Source organism: Pygocentrus nattereri, chromosome 17, assembly GCF_015220715.1.
Source record: "Pygocentrus nattereri isolate fPygNat1 chromosome 17, fPygNat1.pri, whole genome shotgun sequence".
Classification (NCBI taxonomy): Eukaryota; Metazoa; Chordata; class Actinopteri; order Characiformes; family Serrasalmidae; genus Pygocentrus; species Pygocentrus nattereri.
Genome location: NC_051227.1, coordinates 25,596,358 through 25,622,679, shown reverse-complemented (window position 1 = coordinate 25,622,679; position 26,322 = coordinate 25,596,358). Strand labels below are relative to the sequence as shown.

Sequence of the window (26,322 nt, the reverse complement as noted above, 5' to 3'; positions counted from 1 at the left end):
GTGGAATACGATTTAGGATGCAGCCAAAAATGAAAAAAAAAAGAAAATCAAATAAATTTCTCAAATGGGTAAAAATATGAACCAGAAAAGCACAGCCGTCTATTCTGTGCTCACACATATTAATTTGTACATTCCACAAAATTTATTTGTAAAACATTAACAAAAGATTAACATAAAAACCATCATTTAAGCAGTTAATAATTTAATTAAAAATTACCCAAATAATTGTACAAATAAAAATAAACTGCGAAGTTAAAGTTATGAACACTTTTATGAACTCCAAGCAGAAAACGGATCATTTCCTCGTCCGGTTGTCATCCGGGCATTTGTCTTACGCATGTTTTAGTATTCCGCCGTATTGGTTCGTTATTTGCTTGCAGTTCGGCCTCGGAAACGTCGCACGTCACGGCGGTGAATCGCGTGCGTTTACGCACAACGTGTAGAGTCGTTTATCCGAGCGCCATTCTGCAGGAAACTCCGGAGAGACGTTGGGATTAATAAAAGTAAGGACGTGTTAAAATTAGACTTTTAACACGAGAGATCATGAGCCATAATGCCTGCGGTGAAGTTGTGTTTCTTAGTATCTGTGAGCGAGCTGTAGCAAACCCAGCTAACATCAGCTAGTGCTTTGTTCGGGCGGGGTGAATCGGGTTAGCTCGCCTAGCTAGCTAGTGCACGCAGTCAAAATAGGTGATAGTGCTTATATACACTCTCCATATTCGGAGAGCTGCTATAATCATTAACTTTTTGTTTACGTGCTTATGTTGTGGGTACAGCTTGTAAAGCTACAAGCGCGTAAAACTGCGTTAAACTTGTTGCTTTAGCCAGACTGTTAAGCTAACGCTATTCGCTAAAGCTGTAAGTTAACTTGGTTAAAATCTGGTATTTCGCGAGTTGATTCATATTAACTTGCTTGTGAATGTTGTTTCATTGTTTTTTAGTTAAGTGATGCTGCTAAAAGGTTGCTGTACATTTTGAGTGCAGTCTTTTCATTATTTGTGTGTTGCAAAGTAAGTTGGCTAGCTAGCTAGGTTACGTTGGCTAGCTAGCCCGCGGTTCGCTGTTTGGTTCGATAGCGTAACCTACCTGATAACTGTGTATTCAGGTGAACTAGCACTGGCAGGTTCATTCCATGTGGTGCATGTGTTTGTCAACTTTGTTTTTGTTACGCCAATATCCCCGTTTATATCGGACTGTTTATCTTGCATCGCCTTTTTCCCTGCAGTAGACGCTGCCATGGCAGCTACGTTCCCCTACAGAGGTGTCCCTGCAGGGATGCCCCCGGGTATTCCTCCTCCTGCACAGGTGCCAGATTACATGACTGAGGAGAAATTGCAAGAAAAAGGTAGGAATACAGAACAGCATCTGGTTTATTGTCAAAGTCACGCATCGCATTGGTTGCATTGCCAGATTTATGGCTGACCTATTTTTTTTGTTGGTTTGTTTTGTAGCACGGAAATGGCAGCAGCTGCAGGCGAAACGCTACTCAGAGAAGAGGAAATTTGGTTTTGTTGATGCTCAGAAAGAGGACATGCCGCCTGAGCATGTTCGCAAAATTATCAGGGACCATGGAGATATGACCAACAGGAAGTTCCGTCATGACAAGAGAGTTTACCTTGGGTAAGTTTGTACGAAGCTACAGGCTTTATAAGGTCAGCTTTGCATAAAAATATTTAGTGTTTTAATTTAAATGGTACTAGTAGGTGTCATGTGCTGGCCATGCCATAGTGTGCAGTGGTAGCATGGACAGAATATTTGTATAATAAATCAATGTGTGTTGTATTATTGTATTCCTTTTTGCAGTTTTAATGTTTTTTTTTTTTTCTGTTTCTAGGGCTCTGAAATACATGCCTCATGCAGTGCTTAAACTGCTGGAGAACATGCCCATGCCCTGGGAGCAGATCAGAGATGTACCAGTGCTCTACCACATTACAGGAGCCATTTCCTTTGTCAATGAAATTCCATGGGTCATTGAGCCAGTTTATATTGCACAGTGGGGGTGAGCGTTTTCTCTAAACACTATTGTGCTATATAATATGAAGTGTGAAAGAGATGTGTAACAATCTGAATTTTCCTAATCGTTAGTTACTCTTTTTGATATCAGGACTATGTGGATTATGATGCGTCGTGAGAAAAGAGACAGACGACACTTCAAACGTATGCGTTTCCCTCCATTCGATGATGAAGAGCCTCCACTGGACTACGCAGATAACATTCTGGACGTGGAGCCTCTTGAGGCCATTCAGATGGAGCTGGACCCTGAGGAAGACAGCTCTGTGGCAGAATGGTTTTATGAGCATCAGCCGCTGAAGGATACCACAAAGTGAGACTCTGACAGTTTAAAAAAAAAAAAAAAAAAAAAAGCTCGGTCCTTGTGCTGTTCCATTTTCACAATTTATTTCTGTTTCACAGGTACGTCAATGGGACGACATACAGACGTTGGCAGTTCACTTTGCCAATGATGTCCACGCTCTATCGGTTGGCCAATCAGCTGCTGACTGATTTGGTGGATAGTAACTACTTCTATTTGTTTGACCTGAAGGCTTTCTTCACATCAAAGGCCCTGAATATGGCCATTCCTGGAGGACCTAAATTTGAACCCCTGGTCAGAGATATCAATCTACAGTATGTGTACTCTGCACTGCTTTTCTTGAGTTAGTACCAGACTGCATAGTGCAGTTGAGTGCTTTTAGTCCTGTCTCCCTAAAGATTTTGAAATAAGTTTCCCTTAAGATTACCAACTTCTTTTACAGGGATGAAGACTGGAATGAATTCAATGACATCAACAAAATCATAATCAGACAGCCCATTAGGACAGAGTACAAGATTGCTTTTCCTTACTTGTACAACAATCTTCCACATCATGTCCATCTCACTTGGTAAAAAAAAATAGTTTATATGGTCACAGCTTTTTTTTCTTTGTATTGTTGATAATATTTGCCATTAAGCTACTCCGGATTGATTCTTGCACAGGTACCACACTCCTAACGTGGTGTTTATCAAGACAGAGGATCCTGATCTGCCTGCCTTCTACTTTGATCCACTCATCAATCCCATCTCTCACAGACACTCAGTTAAAGTAAGAAAATGTAGTATATTTGCATGTGTTGTAAAGTTGGTTAAATAATGGCTTAGATGTGTGTGTGTGTGGAAAGGTGAAATAATCAGTTTTGTTTTGTATAAAGCATGGTGAATTCCAGTTTTGGAATGAAAAAAAAATTGTACTCCAGAAGACGAAAGAATTTTTAGTGTTTGCTTTGAATTCCTGTTTTTCTCCTGTGTTTACAATTTAGTTTGTTATTGTTCTCAGAGTCAAGAGCCACTGCCTGATGATGATGAGGAGTTTGAACTTCCTGAGTATGTAGAGCCCTTCCTCAAGGAGACACCTCTGTATACTGACAACACAGCCAATGGAATTGCCCTTCTCTGGGCTCCACGTCCATTCAACTTGCGCTCTGGAAGAACCCGTCGTGCCATTGATGTTCCTCTCATCAAGAACTGGTGAGCTCTAAGCAATGAAATGAAGTTTGCCTGAATTCTCTTGCTGATGTAAAGGAGGAGCACAAAGGTCTCTATCAACATTATTGTAAATATAGTATTATTTTTTAAAAATATTCTCAGGTATCGGGAGCACTGCCCTGCAGGTCAGCCTGTCAAGGTACGTGTGTCTTATCAAAAGCTCTTGAAGTACTACGTTCTCAATGCTCTGAAACACAGGCCACCTAAAGCACAGAAGAAGAGGTGAGCTTTTTTACAGCCATGTCTTGTCATTTCCAAACATTTATATTTTTGGTCTAAAATTTAAGATTTTAGAAATATAGTAACGGTCAGTTTTCTTTTTGGTATTCCACAGGTACCTTTTCCGTTCCTTTAAGGCCACAAAGTTCTTCCAGTCCACAAAACTGGACTGGGTGGAGGTGGGCCTCCAGGTGTGTCGACAGGGTTACAACATGCTGAACCTGCTGATTCACAGAAAGAATCTCAACTACTTGCATTTGGATTACAATTTCAATCTAAAGCCTGTCAAAACCCTCACCACAAAGGTAAACAAAACACAGATGTAGGATTAAGCAACAATCGAATAAAAGTCTTGTTTGAATAGTGTTATCTGCATTTATTTTCTAGTTTATTTGCTACGTCCTCGCTTTATTTTATAGGAGCGTAAGAAGTCCCGATTTGGGAATGCGTTCCACTTGTGCCGTGAGGTTCTCCGTCTGAGCAAACTGGTAGTGGACAGTCATGTGCAGTACAGACTGGGAAATGTTGATGCATTCCAGGTATGTACTTGATCATCACAGTACAAGTTCATTGTAAATAATTTATACTTAATTGCGATATGAAATATTGTCAGTAACTTTCATCTAAAATTTTGTTCTTTTTGCATTGTAGTTGGCAGATGGGCTGCAGTACATCTTTGCCCATGTGGGTCAGCTGACTGGCATGTATCGCTATAAGTACAAACTGATGAGGCAGATCAGAATGTGCAAGGACTTGAAGCATCTTATCTACTACCGCTTCAACACAGTAAGTGCAGTTTTACGGCTTTAGCACATTGACCACTGGAAGTAAGTGCACTGTAGTATGTATGTATTTATTTATTTATTTTATTTTTTGTTAGGGTCCAGTTGGAAAGGGTCCAGGTTGTGGCTTTTGGGCTCCAGGATGGAGAGTGTGGCTGTTCTTCATGAGGGGCATCACTCCTCTGTTGGAAAGATGGCTTGGCAACCTGCTAGCCAGGCAGTTCGAAGGTACATAACTGAAAAATGCATGAGTCTACAATGTTCAGTAAATCATTGTTTGTATAGGAATACAGATGGTAACTTACTGTTATGGACTTGTTAAGGACGTCACTCCAAGGGAGTTGCAAAGACTGTGACCAAGCAGCGTGTGGAGTCTCACTTTGATCTGGAGCTGAGAGCAGCTGTGATGCATGACATCCTGGACATGATGCCTGAGGGCATCAAACAGAACAAGGCGAGGACTATCCTGCAGCACCTCAGCGAGTCCTGGAGATGCTGGAAAGCTAACATTCCTTGGAAGGTACTTAATTTTTTTATTTATATTTTTTTTAATGGATACATGTAACCAAGGGTTTACATATTGTGTGCTTTGGCTGCCAGCAGCACGAAATATTAAACACTTCAGTCATGCTTACCCACTGCAATATCATGACTTCTCAGGTCCCAGGTCTTCCCACACCAATTGAAAACATGATTTTGCGCTATGTGAAAGCCAAAGCTGACTGGTGGACTAACACAGCCCATTACAACCGAGAGCGAATCAGACGAGGAGCTACTGTGGACAAGACTGTCTGCAAGAAAAACCTTGGTCGTCTCACACGACTCTACCTGAAGGCTGAGCAGGAGAGACAGCACAACTACCTGAAGGTATAGCTTCAAATGTGCTAGTTCACTTTAGTACTGTTCATTTTGTGGAACTTCTCAAAAGATTTGTGACTATAGCATGGAGTTTTGTCTGTTTTGATCTTACTTAGGATGGTCCATACATCACAGCAGAAGAAGCAGTGGCCATCTATACTACTACTGTGCATTGGCTGGAGAGCCGGCGCTTCTCTCCAATTCCCTTCCCTCCTCTCTCCTACAAACATGACACCAAGCTGCTAATCCTGGCTCTGGAGAGACTCAAGGAGGCCTACAGGTTAGTGCTGGTATCTCCAACCTGTACCACATAAGCAATTTTTTGGCAAGTCGATTGTATGTTTAACTGCATGCTACTTTGAGGGACTAACTTTTTTGTTCTGTGTCTATTAGTGTGAAGTCAAGGTTGAATCAGTCTCAGCGTGAGGAGTTGGGCCTGATTGAGCAGGCATATGACAACCCTCACGAGGCTCTGTCCAGGATCAAGCGTCACCTCCTCACCCAGAGAGCTTTCAAAGAGGTTAATATATGCATACATGCCCACCAGTACTCTTAGTTTGGTTGCATTTATCTTAAGTTGAGACTGTTTGGTTCTACGATGTATCTCAGTCAGTTTATGTCTAATCTCTCCAGGTGGGCATTGAGTTCATGGACCTGTACAGTCACTTGGTACCTGTGTATGATGTGGAGCCTCTTGAGAAGATCACTGATGCTTACTTGGATCAGTACTTGTGGTATGAGGCTGACAAGCGCAGGCTCTTCCCACCTTGGATCAAACCAGCGGACACAGAGCCACCTCCTTTGCTGGTTTACAAGTGGTGCCAAGGTGAGGGACAGTACTATTTGGTGTTTGCAGTAGTCACCAGCTTTTGCTGTCTGATGATGCATCATTTTTGTGATTCTCATGGTCTTTTCCAGGAATCAACAACCTACAAGATGTGTGGGAAACCACAGAGGGAGAGTGCAATGTCATGCTGGAGTCACGCTACGAGAAGATGTATGAAAAGATTGACTTGACACTGCTCAACAGGCTGCTGCGTCTCATTGTCGATCACAACATTGCTGATTACATGACCGCCAAGAACAACGTTGTTATTAACTACAAGGTCTGTTTTTATTTATATATATTTACAGTCTTGAGCAATCTGCATTTAGTATTTTACAATTATATTTGTCTAGACCTAACTGTGACATGGTTTAGCTCAACCACCCTGTTTGATAAGTTTGTTGTTTCCCTGTTTTAGGACATGAACCACACCAACTCGTATGGCATTATCCGTGGCCTGCAGTTTGCTTCCTTCATTGTGCAGTATTATGGGCTGGTGATGGACCTGCTTGTTCTGGGTCTTCACCGTGCCAGTGAGATGGCAGGACCTCCCCAGATGCCCAATGACTTCCTCAGCTTCCAGGACAGTACTACAGAGGCTGCTCATCCCATCCGCCTGTACTGCAGATACATTGACCGCATCCACATGTTCTTCAGGTCAGTATAGAAGAAAATGCAATGCTGTAGTCTAGTGTTTGTGAGTTAGTAAACCCTCTATGTGCAAAAAATATTGACTATGCATGGACTTCAAGTTTGGTCTCGAAGAGTTAATTGAAGAGGGCACAGAAAAGGAGTCATGCATGAATTAAATGAATGAAAAATCAATGGTTGTCCTTTTTCCATAGGTTTTCTGCTGATGAGGCTAGGGATCTGATCCAGCGGTACCTTACAGAACACCCAGATCCCAACAATGAGAACATTGTGGGCTACAACAACAAGAAGTGCTGGCCTAGAGATGCCAGGATGAGGCTAATGAAGCACGATGTCAACCTGTGAGTATTCCCTGTCCAATTACTATGCTCTCTAATACACAGTAGGCTTTCTAAATGTATGTATGTATGTATGTATGTATGTATGTATGTATGTATGTATGTAAATTGTACCAATTTAGTTTTTTGCTTTTATTTGTTCAGGGGCCGTGCTGTATTTTGGGACATAAAGAATCGGCTTCCTCGCTCTGTCACCACTGTGCAGTGGGAGAACAGCTTTGTTTCAGTGTACAGCAAAGACAACCCCAACCTACTTTTCAACATGTGCGGCTTTGAGTGCCGTATCCTGCCCAAGTGCCGTACAAGTTATGAGGAGTTCACACACAAGGATGGCGTGTGGAACCTGCAGAATGAAGTCAGTAGCTTGACAGATTTATTTTGATTATGAAGTCATAGCAATATTTTAAGGCAGGACAGGATTTCAGACTGGTATTTGTGTCTCTTAAGGTAACCAAGGAAAGGACAGCTCAGTGCTTCCTGCGAGTGGATGATGAATCCATGCAGAGGTTCCATAACAGAGTACGACAGATTCTGATGGCTTCAGGGTCTACCACCTTCACCAAGGTATAAGGCACAGTCTCTCACACTGTGGGTGTGGGTGTAAGAGAGATGCAGTATAGTATTTGAATGTGTTGCAATTGCTAGATTTAATGTGCAACAGCTGCTTTTGTTCTATTTCACTTTCTCAGATTGTAAACAAATGGAACACGGCTTTGATTGGTCTGATGACGTACTTTCGTGAGGCTGTGGTCAACACTCAGGAGCTGCTGGACCTCCTGGTGAAGTGTGAGAATAAGATCCAGACCCGTATCAAGATTGGTCTAAACTCCAAAATGCCTAGTCGTTTCCCACCTGTGGTCTTTTACACCCCTAAGGAGTTGGGAGGTCTGGGCATGTTGTCCATGGGCCATGTGCTCATCCCACAGTCCGATCTGAGGTGAGTCAGTTATTAGACAGTTGCATAAGATCTTAAGTAGTATTAAATTTGTCTTCACACATCAAAATTTGTTATTACAAATAGTGATATTTGTCAATGGAAATGAGATTGTTACTGAGCTAACTGGCATTAGTGAACTAAGTGTACGTGTGTGTCATAAACTTTATTGTGCATACTCAGGTGGTCCAAACAAACAGATGTGGGCATCACACATTTCCGCTCTGGTATGAGTCATGAGGAGGATCAGCTGATTCCAAATCTTTATCGCTATATCCAGCCATGGGAAAGTGAGTTCATTGATTCTCAGAGAGTGTGGGCTGAATATGCCCTCAAGAGACAGGAGGCCATTGCCCAGAACAGGTACTACATCCACAGTTACTCAAATCCATATTCGTAAAGATGCTCAAAAGCAAATTTTGCTTTGACATTTTTATAAAAAGTCATTTATAACACCTCATTGTTACAGACGCCTGACTCTTGAGGATTTGGAGGATTCTTGGGACAGAGGTATTCCTCGTATCAACACACTGTTCCAGAAAGACAGACATACACTGGCCTATGACAAGGGCTGGAGAGTCAGAACAGACTTCAAACAGTACCAGGTTAAAAACTTCATTATGCCATATAAAGTTTTATGAAATTTCTTTACTCATCTAAAATATGTGGGTGTTTTTTTTTTTTTTTGTTTTTTTTTTTTTTTGTTTTTTTTTAATTAAAAAAAAAAAAATTTTTAATGTAAATTACTGATTTCCTGAGACTGCCTTACAATCTCTTGCTGTAATGTCTCCACAGGTGCTAAAGCAAAATCCATTTTGGTGGACTCACCAGAGACACGACGGAAAACTGTGGAATCTGAACAATTACCGCACAGACATGATACAGGCGTTGGGAGGAGTGGAGGGAATTTTGGAGCACACTCTCTTCAAAGGAACATACTTCCCCACCTGGGAAGGTCTCTTTTGGTGAGAGTTTTTGGGTGTTGTGTTTGTTTTTCATCGCATATTCAGTAGTTTTGTTTCATTTATTTTTGTTACTAACCTTTCAGTTCCTCTCTACAGGGAAAAGGCCAGTGGTTTTGAGGAGTCCATGAAATGGAAAAAGCTGACCAATGCTCAGAGATCTGGGCTGAACCAGATCCCCAATCGACGATTCACTCTTTGGTGGTCTCCCACTATCAACAGGGCCAATGTATGTACACCATTTTTCTCTGGTTGTTACTTGTTTCTCTTCACCCTTTTGTACTTGCTCACAGTCTTCATTTTTGGTCTTCAGGTATACGTGGGTTTCCAGGTGCAACTGGATCTCACAGGAATCTTCATGCATGGCAAAATTCCAACCCTCAAGATCTCCTTGATCCAGATTTTCAGGGCTCACTTATGGCAAAAGATTCATGAGAGCATTGTCATGGATCTGTGTCAGGTAGAGATTCTTGTTGTACTTCACTATGCTTGTCATTTAAGAAACGTAGAATTTCATTATGTCTTGGATTACATATGTTTTGTATTAAGGTAAAGGCCTGAAAATACCTTATACTTTGCTAGTACATATTATAGAAAATTATGTGGTGTTTTATAGGTGTTTGACCAGGAGCTGGATGCTCTGGAGATTGAGACTGTACAGAAGGAAACCATCCATCCTAGAAAGTCCTACAAGATGAACTCTTCCTGTGCAGACATTCTGCTGTTCGCCTCCTACAAATGGAATGTTTCACGGCCATCACTGCTTGCTGACTCAAAGTATGTCTTTTAAGCACCACTGAACACACCTTCTTTTAAGATTTTTATATTAAATGCTACATTTAAATGTTTTTAACTTTGCCTATTCTCTCCTACAGGGATGTGATGGACAGCACCACCACTCAGAAATACTGGATTGACATCCAGCTGAGATGGGGAGACTATGACTCTCATGACATTGAGAGATACGCCAGAGCTAAGTTCCTGGACTACACCACAGATAACATGAGTATCTACCCATCCCCCACTGGTGTGCTGATTGCCATTGATCTGGCCTACAATCTGCACAGGTCAGTGGTCCAGTGGGACCTTGTACAACAATGCTTTGATAATCTGAGTGATATCCTAAAATACTTGGAATGTTCTATAATACGACATGTTGTGTGTTTACACACACACAAACCTTCTTTCGGATGTCCTAATATCCTGTTCTCTCTGCAGTGCCTATGGCAACTGGTTCCCTGGCAGCAAGCCTCTGATCCAGCAGGCCATGGCTAAAATAATGAAGGCCAATCCTGCCCTGTATGTGCTGAGGGAGCGTATTCGCAAGGGTCTGCAGCTTTACTCCTCTGAGCCCACTGAGCCCTACCTGTCCTCCCAGAACTATGGAGAGCTTTTCTCCAACCAGATCATCTGGTTTGTGGATGACACGAATGTGTACCGTGTCACCATCCACAAGGCAAGTAAATTTATCTTCCTCAGATGATCCCCATGGGGGTGTTTTGGTTTTTGTATGTGAGGGCTAAATGTTCTCATTAAAATAACTGCTGTCATAACTTGTATCCCCATAATAGACCTTTGAGGGCAACTTGACAACAAAACCAATCAATGGAGCCATTTTTATCTTCAATCCAAGAACTGGACAGCTCTTCCTAAAGATCATTCACACATCTGTGTGGGCTGGACAGAAACGTCTGGGACAGGCAAGAAGCACTTGTCTTAACGTTTGTTTAACATGGTCTTTGACATGGTTGTCATTGTTTGAAGTATCTTGGACAGTCAAAGTCTAAATTAGTCCTCTTACTGTAATAGCTGGCCAAGTGGAAGACGGCTGAGGAAGTGGCTGCTCTCATTCGATCACTGCCTGTTGAAGAGCAGCCCAAGCAGATCATTGTCACCAGGAAGGGCATGCTGGATCCTCTTGAGGTATGCTCCTTATTTGAGCACCATTTCTGCTGTTTTCTGTATAATGCACGTGTAGGTGTCATCAAATTACATGCCGAGAACTTACTCATTTTCTTCCTTCTAGGTGCACTTGTTGGATTTCCCTAACATTGTGATCAAGGGATCTGAGCTACAGCTCCCCTTCCAGGCTTGTCTGAAGGTAGAGAAGTTTGGAGACCTCATTCTGAAGGCCACTGAGCCTCAAATGGTCCTGTTCAATCTGTATGATGACTGGCTGAAGACAATTTCTTCTTACACTGTAAGTTTTGTTTTATTTTCACATTGGTGAGTTGTCAGTTAAACACCTTAAGAGCCAGTGATGCCTATAGTTTGTTTAATCATCCTGTTTTCTGCTTAGGCCTTCTCGCGTCTCATCTTGATCCTGAGGGCCCTGCATGTGAACAATGACCGTGCAAAGGTGATATTGAAGCCAGACAAAACCACCATCACTGAGCCACACCATATCTGGCCCACTCTCACTGATGAGGAGTGGATTAAGGTGGAGGTGCAGCTCAAAGATCTCATCTTGGCTGACTATGGCAAGAAGAACAAGTAAGTTGGCTAGCTAAAAGAAATGTAAAAGATTTTTGCTTATTGATTTGAAGAGATTCTCATTGTAATTAAAATCAGTTTGTAATTAAAATCTAAGCTGTATTTTACTTTGCTTTTTCCTTCAGCGTGAATGTGGCTTCTCTGACACAGTCTGAGATCAGGGACATCATCCTGGGAATGGAGATCTCTGCTCCCTCCCAGCAGAGACAGCAGATTGCTGAAATTGAGAAGCAGACCAAAGAGCAGTCTCAGTTAACAGCCACCCAGACACGCACTGTTAACAAGCATGGTGACGAGATCATCACTTCCACAACCAGCAACTATGAGACGCAAACCTTCTCCTCCAAAACTGAATGGAGAGTCAGGTAAGCACTTTTTTAAAACTGGAACAGTTTTACATGTTCCACTGAAATGGCAATTTATATTATTAGCATGATGCTGTGTATGTGCTTATACAATGGTTGAAAGCTGTTAATTCTATGTATGCTATCCCAACATCTTACAGGGCCATCTCTGCTGCCAACTTGCACTTACGAACCAACCACATCTATGTGTCATCGGATGACATAAAAGAAACTGGATACACTTATATTCTTCCCAAAAATGTGCTGAAGAAGTTCATCTGCATCTCTGACTTGCGTGCCCAAGTGAGTCAGTTCTGCTGTTTCATAGACTTTTGGGGGCTTCTGGAAAGAGTCTTTGGACAGTTGTCTATTTGTTTTGATAATTGCCCTTCCCCATCTGTTTGTCTATAGATTGCAGGCTATTTGTATGGCACTAGTCCTCCAGATAACCCACAGGTGAAGGAGATTCGCTGCATTGTGATGGTACCACAGTGGGGCACTCACCAGACTGTTCACCTGCCCAATCAGCTGCCACAGCATGAATATCTCAAGGTCTGTATTGATCATTGGTTTTCTGTTGTCTTATGTTCTGAAGATGGTGGTGCTGATTTTTGTTCTGCCACTGCATCCCTGTTCTCCAGTGGTCTTCTTCTGATGGCTTATGTCTCATTTGTGTTACAGGAAATGGAGCCGCTTGGCTGGATCCACACCCAACCCAATGAATCCCCTCAGCTTTCTCCTCAGGATGTCACCACGCATGCCAAGGTCATGGCAGACAACCCATCCTGGGATGGAGAGAAAACTATTATCATAACCTGCAGGTACATAATTGGAAATGCATCAGTGTCTGGAGATTTCATAACTTACTTCCTAACATTAGATATAAGCAATTTTTGTTAATTGTTTTTGTTGTAATTGTTTATTTGACTGTGATAACTTTTTGTTGCTCTCTCTCATGTAGTTTCACACCAGGATCCTGTACACTGACTGCTTACAAGCTGACTCCTAGTGGATATGAGTGGGGCAGGCAGAACACAGACAAGGGCAATAACCCTAAGGGTTATCTGCCGTCCCACTATGAGAGGGTGCAGATGCTGCTGTCTGATCGCTTCCTTGGATTCTTCATGGTACCTGGCCAAGGCTCCTGGAATTACAACTTCATGGGTGAGCACAGCTTTATCAGGCTCATAATGTATCATTTTGTTTTTATTCTAATGCAAGTCATTTTTTTTTTTTTTTTTTCTTTTTAACATTTTCCCCCTTTTTTGTCTCCATTGCAGGTGTTCGTCATGACCCTAACATGAAGTACGACTTGCAGCTGTCCAACCCTAAAGAGTTCTACCATGAGGTTCACAGGCCCTCTCACTTCCTCAACTTTGCCTCTCTGCAGGAGGGCGAGATCTACAACGCAGACCGTGAGGATATGTACGCTTAGCACCCTGGACTGCTGCTGTTGATATTCAACAAGCACCTAAGAGGCTTAAGCTGGCAAAGCTACTGTTCTGTGACCTTTCAAGATTTACCAGGGTGTTTAACAGTCGTGTCAGCTTGAAAGTACTTTTGACCACCCGTTTTAAGATTTTGTACAAGCTTAACTTTGTCTTGCATTCTTTGCCATGGTAATTTGTGCTAATGTGTTAATGCACATTGCTGAAATTGTATTTTTGTGTCACTGTAGTAGTGAGTTAAGACTATGTGAAAGTTCTTTAATAAATCAGTGCTCTTTTTCATAACCTTAAATTCTTTTTTTTTTTTTTAAGTCTGTTGTAATATGCATGTACCCAGTAGCTATGTTGTGCATCTTTTATGTACCATGTAGTTTGGGTCCAAATAAAGATGAACACTTTATTTCTAAGGGGTGTTTTAATTAAAGTCAAAGCATTTTTGTGAAGCACTATTACTTAAAAGATTACATGCAAATTGGCTGCCTGTATGTATTCAAAGAAGCCTGCCTCCTGATTAGATTGCTCGTGGTGGAGTAAAGCCAATTTGCCTGTCCTGTCTCATACTGTCTGTTACAGTAGACCGAGCATGAGAGCCCTAAGCAAAGCGCCACTTCAAAGCTCTCTCGTTGCATTGGTTAGGGGACGAGGAAGCGGGAGGGTGCAGCAGTGGCAAAACAACACACAGGGCCTTGAGTGTTTCCCCAATGTTCCGTTATGCAGTGTAGAAGAGCACTATGCAAACAGTAGAGCACAGCTCGGCCGTATCGTGTTACACCGTGTGGCTCAGTCTCATGTCAGAACGTGTCAGGGTGAGTCCTGACAGGGCGCTGCAGGTTGTAATCGAAAATGTCGAACTAATGCAGTGACGCGTCTGGCTCATTAAACTTGCCAGAATAAACGGCGTCTGCGTTATAACCACGTTATAGCATGTAGCTTGTTTTTAGCCTACAGTGAATGCAGTTAGGACGAACTGAAACCAAAAAGAAAAAACTACACGTAGGCTGAAAACATGTCAGGCTGACTGTGGGGGTTTTTCGCTCATCTCGACTCGTGTAGTTTCTCATTCTGCGATGGAAACGGTGCAGCAAAGTCAAGATGCCAGAAGGATTAACGAGTGTTTGGCGACGACGTTTTCAGCTCTCACCGTGGACGACGTGTACGAAATCGCCAAACTCATCGGCTCTGAAGTGGAGAAGCTCATTGACCACTACGGCAAGGCCAGCGTGGAGGGTCTGGTACCGAAGATAGTGAAAGTGTTGGAGCTGCTGGAGAGCTTCGCCGCCCGGAATCAGTCACAGAGGAGCAAAGAAGAGGACCTGCTGAAGGCGTTTGAGACGCTACAGGTACAGCAGCAGAAGAAGCGCAGTACGAGGGAATGCGAGGAAGGCAACAGCACCGACTTCAAGGTAAGATAGCGCTCCCAGTACCACTGTACCGTGGAATAATCAACAGGAACATGTAATCTGGCCTTCTTTTAACCCCGAGCTCAGTAGTTATAACAGCGTCGCTGTTATGAATGATGTAGCCTAGCTTAGCTAGCCCTGGCCAAGTATCCACTTAGGTGTGTTAAACCACTCGATTTATTAGCCCTACAGACACAGGTGTAATTTAAACTAGGCTGAAGTTGGTTTCCTATTCGACAGCTGCTTGTTTGAAATGTCCCGTTCCACCTTAAATGGCGCAGCAGTTGCTTTCTGGCGCCCGAGGCTGGAGAACCTTCGTGTGTTTTAATTGATAGGAATCTTTCTAAACGCCGCCATGGGAGTCTGTCAAAACTACGAGCTGTTTTCTCTCTCTTGCTGGTAGCTACGTTAACAATGGCTGCCGTTATGCAATCTAGGGAAAACTGAAATTGAAGCCTATAATATGTTCGTTTTTCGTCATGGGTTAACTGGTGACGGAGGTCCATGTTTTTCCAGTATGGTCAGTTTTGTGTGTTGTGTGCTCTCTTTATATAAAGCAGTGTTTCTGGACACACAGTGACTGTCCATGTTGGTCATCACAGGTCAGCAAGTCACGTAGACGTGACGTCCCTCCAGTCCCACAAATGTCTTGTGTGTATATTCAAGTACAGTGAACCAGTGAAGGGGTTTCATTCTAAAATGCATTATAGACCACTTTCAAGAATTTCCTTTATTTTTTCCGTGATATACGTTGTTGGGAATGGGCTTTACAAAACAAGACATATCAATGCTGTATTATGGTGCCGCCTTTATTAGAGAAATAAAAATGTGATTTCTATCGCACATCAGCTGTTATGTTTTTTCAAAAACTAATTTTATCCAAATTTGTTACAAATGGAGAATGAAGCTCTTTATTTGTATAGGGACCTAATGTCCTGTGATTTATTATAATTCCGTGTATCATTTTGTTACAACAAGCTAAAAAGAATGGCAGCTGGTGGGTAATGGAAGATAGTTTTATCTCTCTAATAAGATGCTATTAATAATAGTGCAGCATTGAGATTACTTGTATGTGTAAAGCTCAGTCCCAGAAATGTATGTCATGAAAATAAAGAAAATTATTGAAAGTGGTCTGTAAGTGGTTTTGGAATACAACTTCATATTTAAGCTATGGTGCTGCAGCCACCACAATGGATAGTTAATTATATAAGGTAAACTTGCAGGACAAATACTTCATCATCATCGTTGACCACTTAATCCAGATAGGGTCGCGGTAGCAGTTGGGAGAGCAGAGAATCCCCGATGGCCCTGACCACTGCAACTTCCTTCAGCTCATTCCCAGGGACCCCAAGCTGCTCCCAGGCCAACTTGGAGATGTAATCCCTCCAGCGGGTCCTAGGACGACCCCGGGGCCTTATCCCAGTAGGCTGTGCCTGGTACACCCCCACCAGGAGGCGTCCAGGGGGCATCCGAATAAGATGCCCGAACCACCTCATCTGGCTCAGCTCCCTCTTCCCATCACTCGTGAACAAAACCCCGAGATAATTAAACTCCTCCACTTGGGGCAAGTCCTTTCCCCTTACCTGGAGTAGGCATGCCATCTTTTAATAAGTGATACTTTTGAGCCCACAACTGGGGAAATTCCACCTCCACATTTAACCCATCCGTGAAGTGAAACACCACATACACACTAGTGAACACACACACTAAGGGCAGTGAGCACACTTGCCCGGAGCGGTGGGCAGCCCCATCCACGGCACCCAGGGAGGGAGGGGGTTAGGTGTCTTGCTCAAGGACACCTCAGTCATGGATTGTCGGCCCTGGGGATTGAACCGGCAACCTTCCGGTCTCAGGGCCAGATCCCTAACCTCCTTTGTTTGATATTTGGTTTAACGTATACACCTTGTAGTTGAGTTATAGCTGCTGCTTAATTTTGCCTCCATATATAACACATTGCCTTTTGAATATCTGGATATGTAGTGAACATCCCGGTAATTTTACTTTTTTACAATTAGAAAGATGGAAGACAGCTCACAACAATTCTGTCATGTCAATCGATTCTCAAACCTGATGAAATCATAAACAAAGGGAAATTTTAAGCTATAATAATTAGGCCAAATCCCATTTCTTTTTTTTACGCCTACCCCTTGTGTGTCAGCTTGCTCCTTGGAACTGAGTTAGGTGGTAGTGCTTGAAATCTTTCCATACAAAATGGGACAATCTTCATATAAAAAAAGAATGGACCCAGCCAGTCTGCGGTGATAGCAGAGGAGGGTGAAGTTCAGCAGCCTCACTGCTGGTCTTCAGTTAAATTCAGGACATCATATGCTTTTGAAGAGGTTGGATGCGATATTTATTATTATTGCTCACTGCTAATTCTTTAGTGATATGAAGCTGAAATCAGCTATTCGCCAGCTTCTTTTTTGAATTTTTCACTTCCTACCTTAAATGAAGCAGCGGTTAAATTAAGGCGCTTCAAGCATTCCCCTAAGCATAAATGCACAAAACGGAGGGGTAAAGGATAAGTCGTTGGCGCGAGGGGTGAAATGGGATCAGGCCATAGTCTGTTTTAGGGCAAGTGCCTTAATACTTCTAACTTTGGATGTTTTATGTTAATCTATTTCCATCTTCCCCACTGAGTTGAAGATGCCCACTTAAGAAGTCCAATTAACTGTGAGGTTAAATCTTAAGTTACATTACTGGGAAATTAAAAATATTGACAAGATCCACATCTGTCATCTATGAAGATATGTATATGTGTCATATGGTTAATGATCTGTTGTGTCTGTTGTGCAGGACTGGCAGCAGAAGGAGCAGAAATGGAGGCTGAAGGTGGACGAGCTGCAGGCTCAGGTGCTACAGCTGCAGGAGGAGAACCAGGGGCTGCTGGGCCGCCTACAGAGCTCTCTCTCGAAGGAAGGTAAACTGACAGACATGTCTTCATAACCAAACTTAGACCACGCCAATAGCGCCTCCAATCCATCTGTGTTCCAGACGTCAGTGTTAGCACTGGCAAAAGGTTGTCTCATTTGAATTCATCTGATACCTTTTGCATGTTTTGAGACCTCTGTGTAAGTTACATAAATTAAGTAAGTAAGTAAGTTACATCTTCAAAGAACCAAGAACATATGATAAAACACAGAGATGCACTTATGTACTGGAATTGTCTCAGCACCATTGTTTTTCTGTCAAGTAGTGTTGTGTAGTTACAAAAATGGCCTATTTTACATTTATTCAAATTAACAAAAGTCTAGCAGTACTGCATTGTTACAAAAGCATTCATAGATACAGAGGGAAAATAAAGATGTTGTTTCCTAAAGAGTCCTTTCAATTTTTGTCTGTGTGATAAAATTCTAATCAAATCATTTGAATTACTTTGTTCTTTACTGTAACAGTAAACTGTATTTGCTGTGTAATAGCCACAGCTTTATACTGCATATGGTGAAGGAATTTCTAAGAATCTCAGAAAATGTGCCATAAAAGATTATTAGTGCTGTTTCCAGCTTCCATGAACATGTGGTTTTACCCTACCTATGGGTCAGAAACACATTGAAAATTGACTTATTTTCACTTAACTAAAACATTTAAAAGGGTATTTGCAGTATTTTAAATCAATCAATCAATAATCTTAATGTTTAACATTTTTGACCTTTCCCTGATTAGACAGTATTGTAACCAGGCCTGTCACATTTATTACATAGTCACCTAAGTGCAGTTATTTGAGATGATTGCAGTTACTTTGCACAGTTAGATTTTGCAATTATGGTTCTGATAAATATAATGTAAGTATATATAGAAGAAAGTGGTAAAAGCATTTATGGAGACACATCATATGTCTTATGAAAACAAAGCATTTTTAATTTGGAGTGCTGTGCAACTAATGTTTGTTTTTTTTGCTTGTTGTGCATCTAATTCTGACTTTTTAGGAGGTATAAAAAGAATGAGCAGAATGAATGAAAAATCTAGCTTTGCTCAACTCTGCACATTCTGTGTAGACAACTATAGATAGAAATGCTGTGTACATTTCAAAAGTACAGTGTGAGGTATTATGTAAACATGCTATGTGCTAGGAAGCCAATCAGTCAGTTTCGGCTTCTACTTTAATAGTTGCATATGATGAACAAGAAAAGACTATTACATTGTTAATCACAATTAGTTGCATGACAGTTAGTCATCAGCTAAAATGTCATGATCATGACCAGCCTGTCTGCATCATTTTAAACATAGCTAGTCATTTTCTACCCAGTGCTTCCAAACTTGTTCGGTAAAAGAACATGCACTTAGTTATTATTCACTGTTAACAGTATCTTCCTCATTTCCCCCCAGACCAAACACAGCGTCAGGAGAGAGAGGTGATGCTCAAACTTAAAGAGGTGGTGGACAAACAGCGTGATGAGCTCAGAGCAAAAGTGCAAGAAATATCCAGAATGTCTAAAGAAGTGGAAGCGGTATGGAAATATCTGGATTCACACACACCCTCCTAACGATGAATATGTTGATCTATCCTCCCAGGAATCAGATAGTGGTGGTAGACATGACTGTGACGGTTTTTATCGTTGCTTGGGTCAATGCAGGTGCATTATCATTGCCAGTTATTGCCAAAAGTAATGGTGGTAATGAAGTGTCAGCTGACTGGGAAGTGTGTTTAAAGCACAGAGGCTCTGCATTATGACTCAAGTTACTGTGCTCTTAACAGCAGTTAATCCAGTCAAAGGTTGAAAGCCAAAGAACAAACTGCCACACCTTTGTGAAAACGAGTCTGAACAAAAGTTACTTTCTCCACATAGTTTTTTCTTTTTTGTACAGACAGTACTGTCATTCTAGGAAATGCTTGCTGAAAGTTAAGAGTTGTTCTTTTAGAGCTGCCTGTTGAAACAGAGTTCGTAATACTTGGATACAAGTCAAGCATTTAGAGATTTAGAACAGTTCAAATTAGCATTATTTATATAAAGTACTGGAACTCTTTAATGCATTATAAATGCATTATCAATGTGGATTTATTCTTATATACATTACTGTGCAGAAGTCAGAGGTCATCTTTCATTTATTTAATTTCCAATTATAATGGCCATTAAATACACATTTTTCAACATCAGGACAAAAGCAGTAAATATATTTAACAGAAGATGACACAGAAGCCTCAACACCTTTTTAGTATTTAATGTTCCCAGACCTTTCTTTATCACAGCTTCCATTGTTTGGAAATTCCTTTTCTTTCACTTATTTTCCTTTCACTTTGCCTTTTCTTTTGCGAGTGGTTTCAGTTAGATTTAATGTCCTCTGAACTGTCTTCTGAAAATGAATAATCTGTACTTAATGGCTGAAAAATAAATAAATGAAGGGTTCTCTCTGACTTTAGCATAGGATTTGTCCCTTTAATCAGTGGAAATATTCATCAGGTGATGTTCCCTTTTTTTCACATTGTCCTTTTTTTTCACGAGAAAACTTGCTCAACAGGTTATTGCACATTACAACATGCTGAGCTACTTATTACAGACAAAGCATTCTAGATTGTTGCTACATTTTGATCTGTCAGAACAAAACCGTACCTCCAAAAATAAAAGATATTATTGTAAGTTGTTGGGACATCATTTCAGCTCTTTTATCATAAGAGACAATATACAATAATTGGCTGAGAGTAGAATTGTACAATCACATAAATATGCCTATAGATGTTAGGTCATTTTCAAATAGAGAGTATTCTAATCTATGGTGTGGTGGTGTGTGTGTTCTGCTTGGCAGCTTCAGGAGCAGCTGGACCGCTTTATGAAGATGAACGGAGAGCTGAGGCATAAGCAGAGCATGATGCAGGCTCAGCTCAAGAGTGCTGGGGAAAGGAGAGCAGACATGGAGGCTGACCTGTGTGAGAAAAAGAAAGAGATAGAACGACTCACCACACAGCTGGAGCAGAGCAGCACAAGCATTTCTGCTAGCACGGTAATAACTAACTGTGTGTGTGTGTGTGTGTGTGTGTGTGTGTGTGTGTGTGTGTGTGTGTGTGTGTGTTGGTTTGTTTTCATAAATGTTCATGACAGAAAAAACAGCATTAACCTACAATGTCATGACCATCAAAATGATGCTGACTTCATAAAGTGTTTATTACAAAATCTGTACTTTGCAAGTACGTAATAAGTCAGAGGCCACATGTAAGTTATTTTCCAGTCAAGAAGGTTTTTAAGCACAATTCATACTTTTTTGAGATATTTTTGAGAATATTAGTGCCTAATGAAGGGGAAAGTCAAGGGAAAAAGTCAAGTTTCCAAATAGGGGAAAATAGGACCTGGTAGACCACCAAATCCATCCTACCAGATTATCTTCATCTTACTAAACCACTTGATCCAGCTAGGATTACAGTAGCAGTAAGAAAAGCAGGCAATCCCAGCTCTGCCCAGCCTCCTCCAGCTCATTCTGGGGGACCCCGAGCCACTTCATAGCCTACTTGGATATATAATCCCTCCAGGGTGACCTTGAGGTGTCATCCTAGTAGGCCTTGCCTGGTAAACTTCCAACAGGATGCAGCCAGGGGGCATCCCTATAAGTTGCCTGAACCTCAACGGGCTCCTCTCAATGTGGAGGAGTAGCAGCTCTACTCTGAGCTCCTCCCAGATGACCGAGGTCCTTATTTTATCAAGTAGAGTGTAGCCCGCCACCCCGTGAATAAAGCTTATTTCTGCTGCTTGTATCCTGCTGCTAGTCTTTTGGCCATTATATTCAAAGCTCATGACCATAGGTGAGGGTTGGGATGTAGACCGACTGGCGAACAGATAGCTTTGCCTTCTGGCTTAGCTCACACTCCACACTCACAAGCCAATATTACAATCCCTCTTCCCACCACTTGTAAACAAGATCCTTAGATACTTAGACCTGGCCCAGGTGGAAGGGTTTATCAGATTAACAGTACATAAATATTGCATCTTTGAGGGTAAGAAGAAAATCAAGCTCCACTTTTACTACACTTCTGGAAAAATGCACAGGTGTTTCTGTCCATCCTTTCACTGTGAGAACACTATGAGTCTGAAATAACTTGTAGCTGTGAAGAAGCTGTTACTGAGAAAAGCAAATTGGCAACTCCAAAAAAGAAGCTATTGGTGTTTTCAGAACAATAGACTGACTGGCCCAGATTCCAGACCTCAACACCATTGAACATGTTTGGGATTACAGCAAAAAATGCAACTTCTAAGACTGAACTTTGCAGCTGTGGAAAAATATTTTTGCATGTCTTTGAAAAACTGAAAGCAAGTCTCCTAAAAAGAATGGAAGTTGCAATAAAACACAAAGACTGGACAGAATAAATAATGATTTAAGGAAATATATTCCTATGTGTTGTTGGCTTCTGTGTAATTTTAAATGTATTTTTTTTGGCTTTTTTCTTGATGCTGAAAAACAAAATAAGAAATTACATAAACAAAGAGTAGTCTGTGACCTTTTACGCAATACTGTACATGTTGCACTTTTTAAAACCACAAGGTTAAAGCCATTTCATTTTGGTTACTTAGGTTAAAGTTAGGTTCAAGTACATCTGTAATACTTATTGGACAAAATAATTCCATGTCATTACATTGTATAAAAACATGTGCTTACTTTACATTCTTATATAAAAGGCGTATTCCTATTCAGCATCCTTCCAGTATAAAAAAAATTCCCTGGATTGTTTGGTTATCATGTAAACTTTAAAACACACCAGAAAGCTGTGTTCGTCTTAAAAGTAAACAACATCCAGTTTTATTTATTTGATAGAAAACAAAAGATTGACAATAACTGAAGAACATACAGCAAGAAGGTAATCATTACCAAATCACCAAACGTGATTGTCAGTACCATGTCACAGAAAACTATTACAGTATCATTTCTTCATTCTTTGAAACTTCCACAATGTTTTATACCAGAATGACACATGACTTGAAACTGATTTGCAGTGCTGTAACTTTTTTCTACAGAATAGTCCAGCCATTGACCTTACTGATAAGATGATCATTAACCTGAAGGACCCGAATCGGCCCTGTTTCACCAAGCAGGAAGTGAGGGACATGCTTTTTGAGAGGAATGAGCTGAAAACCAATCTCTTTCTGGTGCAAGAAGAGCTTGCTTACTACCAAAGGTGAGACAGGACTGACACCCGAAGGCTAAAATATTAGAACATCCAAAAGTGCAAAACAAACCTTTTTCCTGTTTTTTTCATGGCCATCTGTTTATAGTCTTCTACAAAGTCTGTCCAAAATGTGACCTGCAGACGTGCACAGATTAAATTTACCTTGTGCTGTTACAATATGTATTTTACACCATTGGAGCAGTATAATCATAGACTTCTTAGTTAAATTGGTGGCTCCTAGTTCCCCATTCAGCTTGCATTTGAGAGGCAAAATTGTTTTTGTAAAATTATCATTATATTATGTTTGATTATTAAGTCACTCAGTTTTATCATTTTCATAATAAGCTTATGAACCGTTCCACCATGTTGAGCATTTCTTAATTCACACACATTTCCCATGTATAATTTTCAAGGAATCTTCTTTCTTGTGATGTTGCAGAGAGATCCTAAATGACGAGAGGTGTCCAGGTTTTTTGCTGGAAGCGGTGCGCTCTGCTATAAAGAAACAGAGGACGGTCATCAAGGCCAAAATGCTGGGCATTCCAGAGGATGAATGCAGCAGGTAAGTAACTGAGTCTGAACAGTCTCATAGTAATGGTTTTATAGTGATTTTATTTTCACTATTTGTTTTTGTGCTTGACAGTGACGAGGAGAAGGGTCCTTTGTTTGAGAGAAGAGAGACTGAAGACACTGACACAGACTGCACTGACAGTAAACCACCAGAATCACGCATCAGAAACCTGTGAGAGCTCCATTCACTTTATAGGCCAAATCCTTTTGTCAAGAGGACATGCTTTTTAATCCTTCATTAGGATCATGTTGAATTTAATATAAGAATTTTCAGTAATGCTTAAACTAGGTAATAATTAAAGGCAGTTGAATTACTGGAGACTTGTTATGAGGTTATGAAGGAATATTGCATGTGCTTTGAAAGAAAAGGTGTGTGTAGGCAGTCATTCAAAATGCCAGTCAACATATAGCACATAACCTGTGAGACATGTTTTGCTGCATACTTTTGTTTGATTTTTTAGTAGTTGAACTGGGGAGTGCAACTGGACTAGAGTTGCGTTGGAAAATAATACAGCCAATAATGAATTTTCTGCATACTCAGTTATTCCTTATACAGTCATGACTGAATATAAGTACTGGGCAATGCACTTTTTAGAAATAAATATTCTAGTGTTGTCCAGTTTTTTCCTAATATTTCAGAACTAAATCTCTTTAACTCTCTCTCACACACACACGCACACACATTTCTCACTCGCCGCTTCTCACTCATGGTTGCGGGGGGGGGGGGGGGGTGATGGAGCCTATCACAGCAGTCATCAGGCGGAAGGCAGGTTACACCCTGGACAGGTCGCCAGTCCATCACAGTCTCTTTAACTCATGTTTTCATATTTTTAAAAGACAAACTGCAAGTCATTTCCTATGACTGAAGCACACTTATCTTGTGTTGACAGTTTAAGGCATTTTATTTTAAGCTCCAATTATGCTCAGAGGAAATTCCCCTCCATTTCTTGAACTCTATAACTGATTAGAGATCTGTGCTAACTCCTTTTGCTTGTTGTCTCAGCTTTGGCTTCCTGACCCGTTCAAGCAGTGGCAAGAGCCCCAGCCATCAGACGTCCAGCTCCACATGGGAGATCATCAACCCAGACGAACAGGAGCCCGAGGTGGAGACTGAACCCAGACATTCTCCCTGAGAATTAAATTCACCCTGTCTGACAATTTACCCAGCTGAAGTAGTGGTGTTTGGAGATCTACAGCTTTTAGGCTGTACATGCTCTGAAGAGCATTTAGGATTTGATGACAGCACTTCAGGAAAAACAGAGTGATGTAGTCACTCTGTGAGACCATTCGAATTGGTTAGAAGCAGCAAAGGAAACCACTGGTAAAATAATGAGAGCATTTATTTTATATACTAAAACTATATATTTGAAACTTTTATGTAGCTGTCATATGTTATGTACCATAGATGTCTGTGAGAACACAGTTGTTTTCTATGAAGGGTCGAAACTGTTATTTTTGTAGAGCATATTTTACTATGAATTTTAACCAAAGATGACCATGTATATTAAAACCAGCACCAAAGACAATCACAGAAATACTATTTTTGGCCACCAGGGGGCATTAGAGCATTTTGTATTTTTGGTTAATTCTGACCTAATTAATTGTACGTGTTAGACTCCTTAGGCTCTTGTTGATGTTTTTGGGTTTTCTTTTTAGCATGCCTTTAAGTAGAGTAATGCTTTCAGTGTTTTGGAGCATTGCAGCCAATGTATGCATATGCAGTAACTGTGGATTTTCTTTTGATAGACATACCAGTTTTTGTCTGTACTTCACATTTGAGATACAATTTTTTCCTTTAAATGCAGCAGGACTTGGTTTGCCTAAATGTCTTATATGAATCATAGTGTGAAAAGCAATGGTACATCACAAAAGTAAGACTTTAGTCCTAAAATCCTTCATGAAATGTAGGTAAAAAATGAAATTGTGGGTAAAACGTGAGATAAAAAAGTAGCTGTTGTTTTTCCAGACTTGAACAAAATGTGAAACATTGTTAGGATTTATTGAAAGGCCAAAGATCTTTTCAGAAACATGACATTTACTGTATGAATATGAGAGATTTCATAAACGGGGCATTGTGTTTGTAGCATTGGATTGGCTGCTGTTTGTTTTTGTCTATCTGTTTGTCTTTAGGTGTTCACTCAGAGGAAGCCTCTGTTTCCTTTAGGGGAAACCAGACATCATGTGAGTGCTACCAGACCATAATAGTCTATTGGGCAGACATAAAGACACAGTGACCATCTCTGCTCTGTCCACAGTACTGCTCATGTAGTGAATTTAGTAGTACTTTCACGTTATTTTTGTATACATTATGTGCATAAAGATTTGAGCTATAAATCGAAATAAATCTTTCATTGAATCTATGTGTTATTATTCTGGATTGGTTTGATGGGTCATTTTCCGGCAAACTGGAACAGTGGTGACAAGATGTAGCAGCAGATAGCGCCGCCAGTGGCAGTTGTCAGTCAGTGTATGGTGGATGCAAATCAGCTGGTAGCTGTAGAAAGTAGTGGCAAGAGAAAGTAGCAGTCAGTGGCAGCTGCCAGTTGGTCAATGGGAGTGCAAGTGAGTAATGGTAGTTGTAATAACAGGCAAATGGTTAGTGGCAACTGAAAATCCAGTTGACATATTCTTGGTACATGTGAAGAGCACAACAGTATTTAGTAAAAGCTTATCATTCCAATTATAGAAGTTGCCACATGCTGTGGGTGCTAATAGCATTCATTACCTGGTGACAATTAGCGTTTAGTGGCTGTCATTACAATTTGTCACCCATATTTGCTATAATTTCTAAGAAATTAAAAATATAAAGGTATGAACAGTATCTTAAATTAGCAATTAAATGAATCTTGGGGCAGGAATAAAGTTGTGCAGTATACAACAAATAAAAAT

At 40.9% G+C, this 26,322-nt stretch overlaps 2 protein-coding genes across 3 annotated transcripts; both read left to right on the top strand.

The window, feature by feature from the left end:
- Positions 1-367: 367 nt before the first annotated feature.
- Positions 368-13,781, top strand: prpf8 (pre-mRNA processing factor 8). 2 transcript variants are annotated; one of them, XM_017696861.2, is made up of 43 exons: positions 368-503; positions 1,226-1,345; positions 1,452-1,620; positions 1,835-1,999; positions 2,105-2,323; positions 2,413-2,625; positions 2,754-2,879; positions 2,974-3,079; positions 3,311-3,501; positions 3,622-3,741; positions 3,854-4,043; positions 4,158-4,277; positions 4,390-4,524; positions 4,619-4,748; positions 4,844-5,040; positions 5,181-5,387; positions 5,495-5,658; positions 5,772-5,898; positions 6,012-6,204; positions 6,297-6,484; positions 6,623-6,861; positions 7,050-7,196; positions 7,338-7,548; positions 7,641-7,757; positions 7,883-8,130; positions 8,311-8,490; positions 8,597-8,732; positions 8,923-9,092; positions 9,189-9,318; positions 9,403-9,549; positions 9,706-9,866; positions 9,965-10,156; positions 10,308-10,545; positions 10,661-10,789; positions 10,899-11,012; positions 11,116-11,289; positions 11,389-11,582; positions 11,708-11,947; positions 12,088-12,229; positions 12,338-12,478; positions 12,608-12,747; positions 12,888-13,090; positions 13,207-13,781. In XM_017696861.2, exons 2-43 carry the CDS (start codon positions 1,237-1,239, stop codon positions 13,359-13,361), a joined length of 7,017 nt encoding a protein of 2,338 aa, XP_017552350.1. In that variant the 5' UTR covers positions 368-503; positions 1,226-1,236; the 3' UTR covers positions 13,362-13,781. The 2 variants fall into 2 exon arrangements, with proteins under 2 accessions (XP_017552350.1, XP_037402428.1); XM_037546531.1 differs by having other exon boundaries at positions 482-503; positions 1,229-1,345.
- A 232-nt stretch (positions 13,782-14,013) lies between these two features.
- LOC108426994 (Rab interacting lysosomal protein) lies at positions 14,014-25,793 on the top strand. Its single transcript, XM_017696862.2, has 8 exons — positions 14,014-14,777; positions 17,571-17,694; positions 19,101-19,222; positions 20,517-20,711; positions 22,712-22,872; positions 23,303-23,425; positions 23,507-23,605; positions 24,437-25,793. Exons 1-8 carry the CDS (start codon positions 14,442-14,444, stop codon positions 24,564-24,566), a joined length of 1,290 nt encoding a protein of 429 aa, XP_017552351.1. The 5' UTR covers positions 14,014-14,441; the 3' UTR covers positions 24,567-25,793.
- Positions 25,794-26,322: the final 529 nt, after the last annotated feature.

What these genes read in the sequence shown, in the direction of transcription:
- prpf8 (XM_017696861.2), top strand. Translation starts at nt 1,237, where the DNA reads ATGGCAGCTACGTTCCCCTACAGAGGTGTCCCTGCAGGGATGCCCCCG. An exon ending in GCATGCTGGATCCTCTTGAG is followed by an intron (nt 11,013 to 11,115) that starts GTATGCTCCTTA and finishes TCTTCCTTCTAG; the next exon opens with GTGCACTTGTTGGATTTCCC. An exon ending in AAAACTGAATGGAGAGTCAG is followed by an intron (nt 11,948 to 12,087) that starts GTAAGCACTTTT and finishes AACATCTTACAG; the next exon opens with GGCCATCTCTGCTGCCAACT.
- LOC108426994 (XM_017696862.2), top strand. Translation starts at nt 14,442, where the DNA reads ATGGAAACGGTGCAGCAAAGTCAAGATGCCAGAAGGATTAACGAGTGT. An exon ending in GCAACAGCACCGACTTCAAG is followed by an intron (nt 14,778 to 17,570) that starts GTAAGATAGCGC and finishes TCTGTTGTGCAG; the next exon opens with GACTGGCAGCAGAAGGAGCA. An exon ending in CCAGAGGATGAATGCAGCAG is followed by an intron (nt 23,426 to 23,506) that starts GTAAGTAACTGA and finishes TGTGCTTGACAG; the next exon opens with TGACGAGGAGAAGGGTCCTT.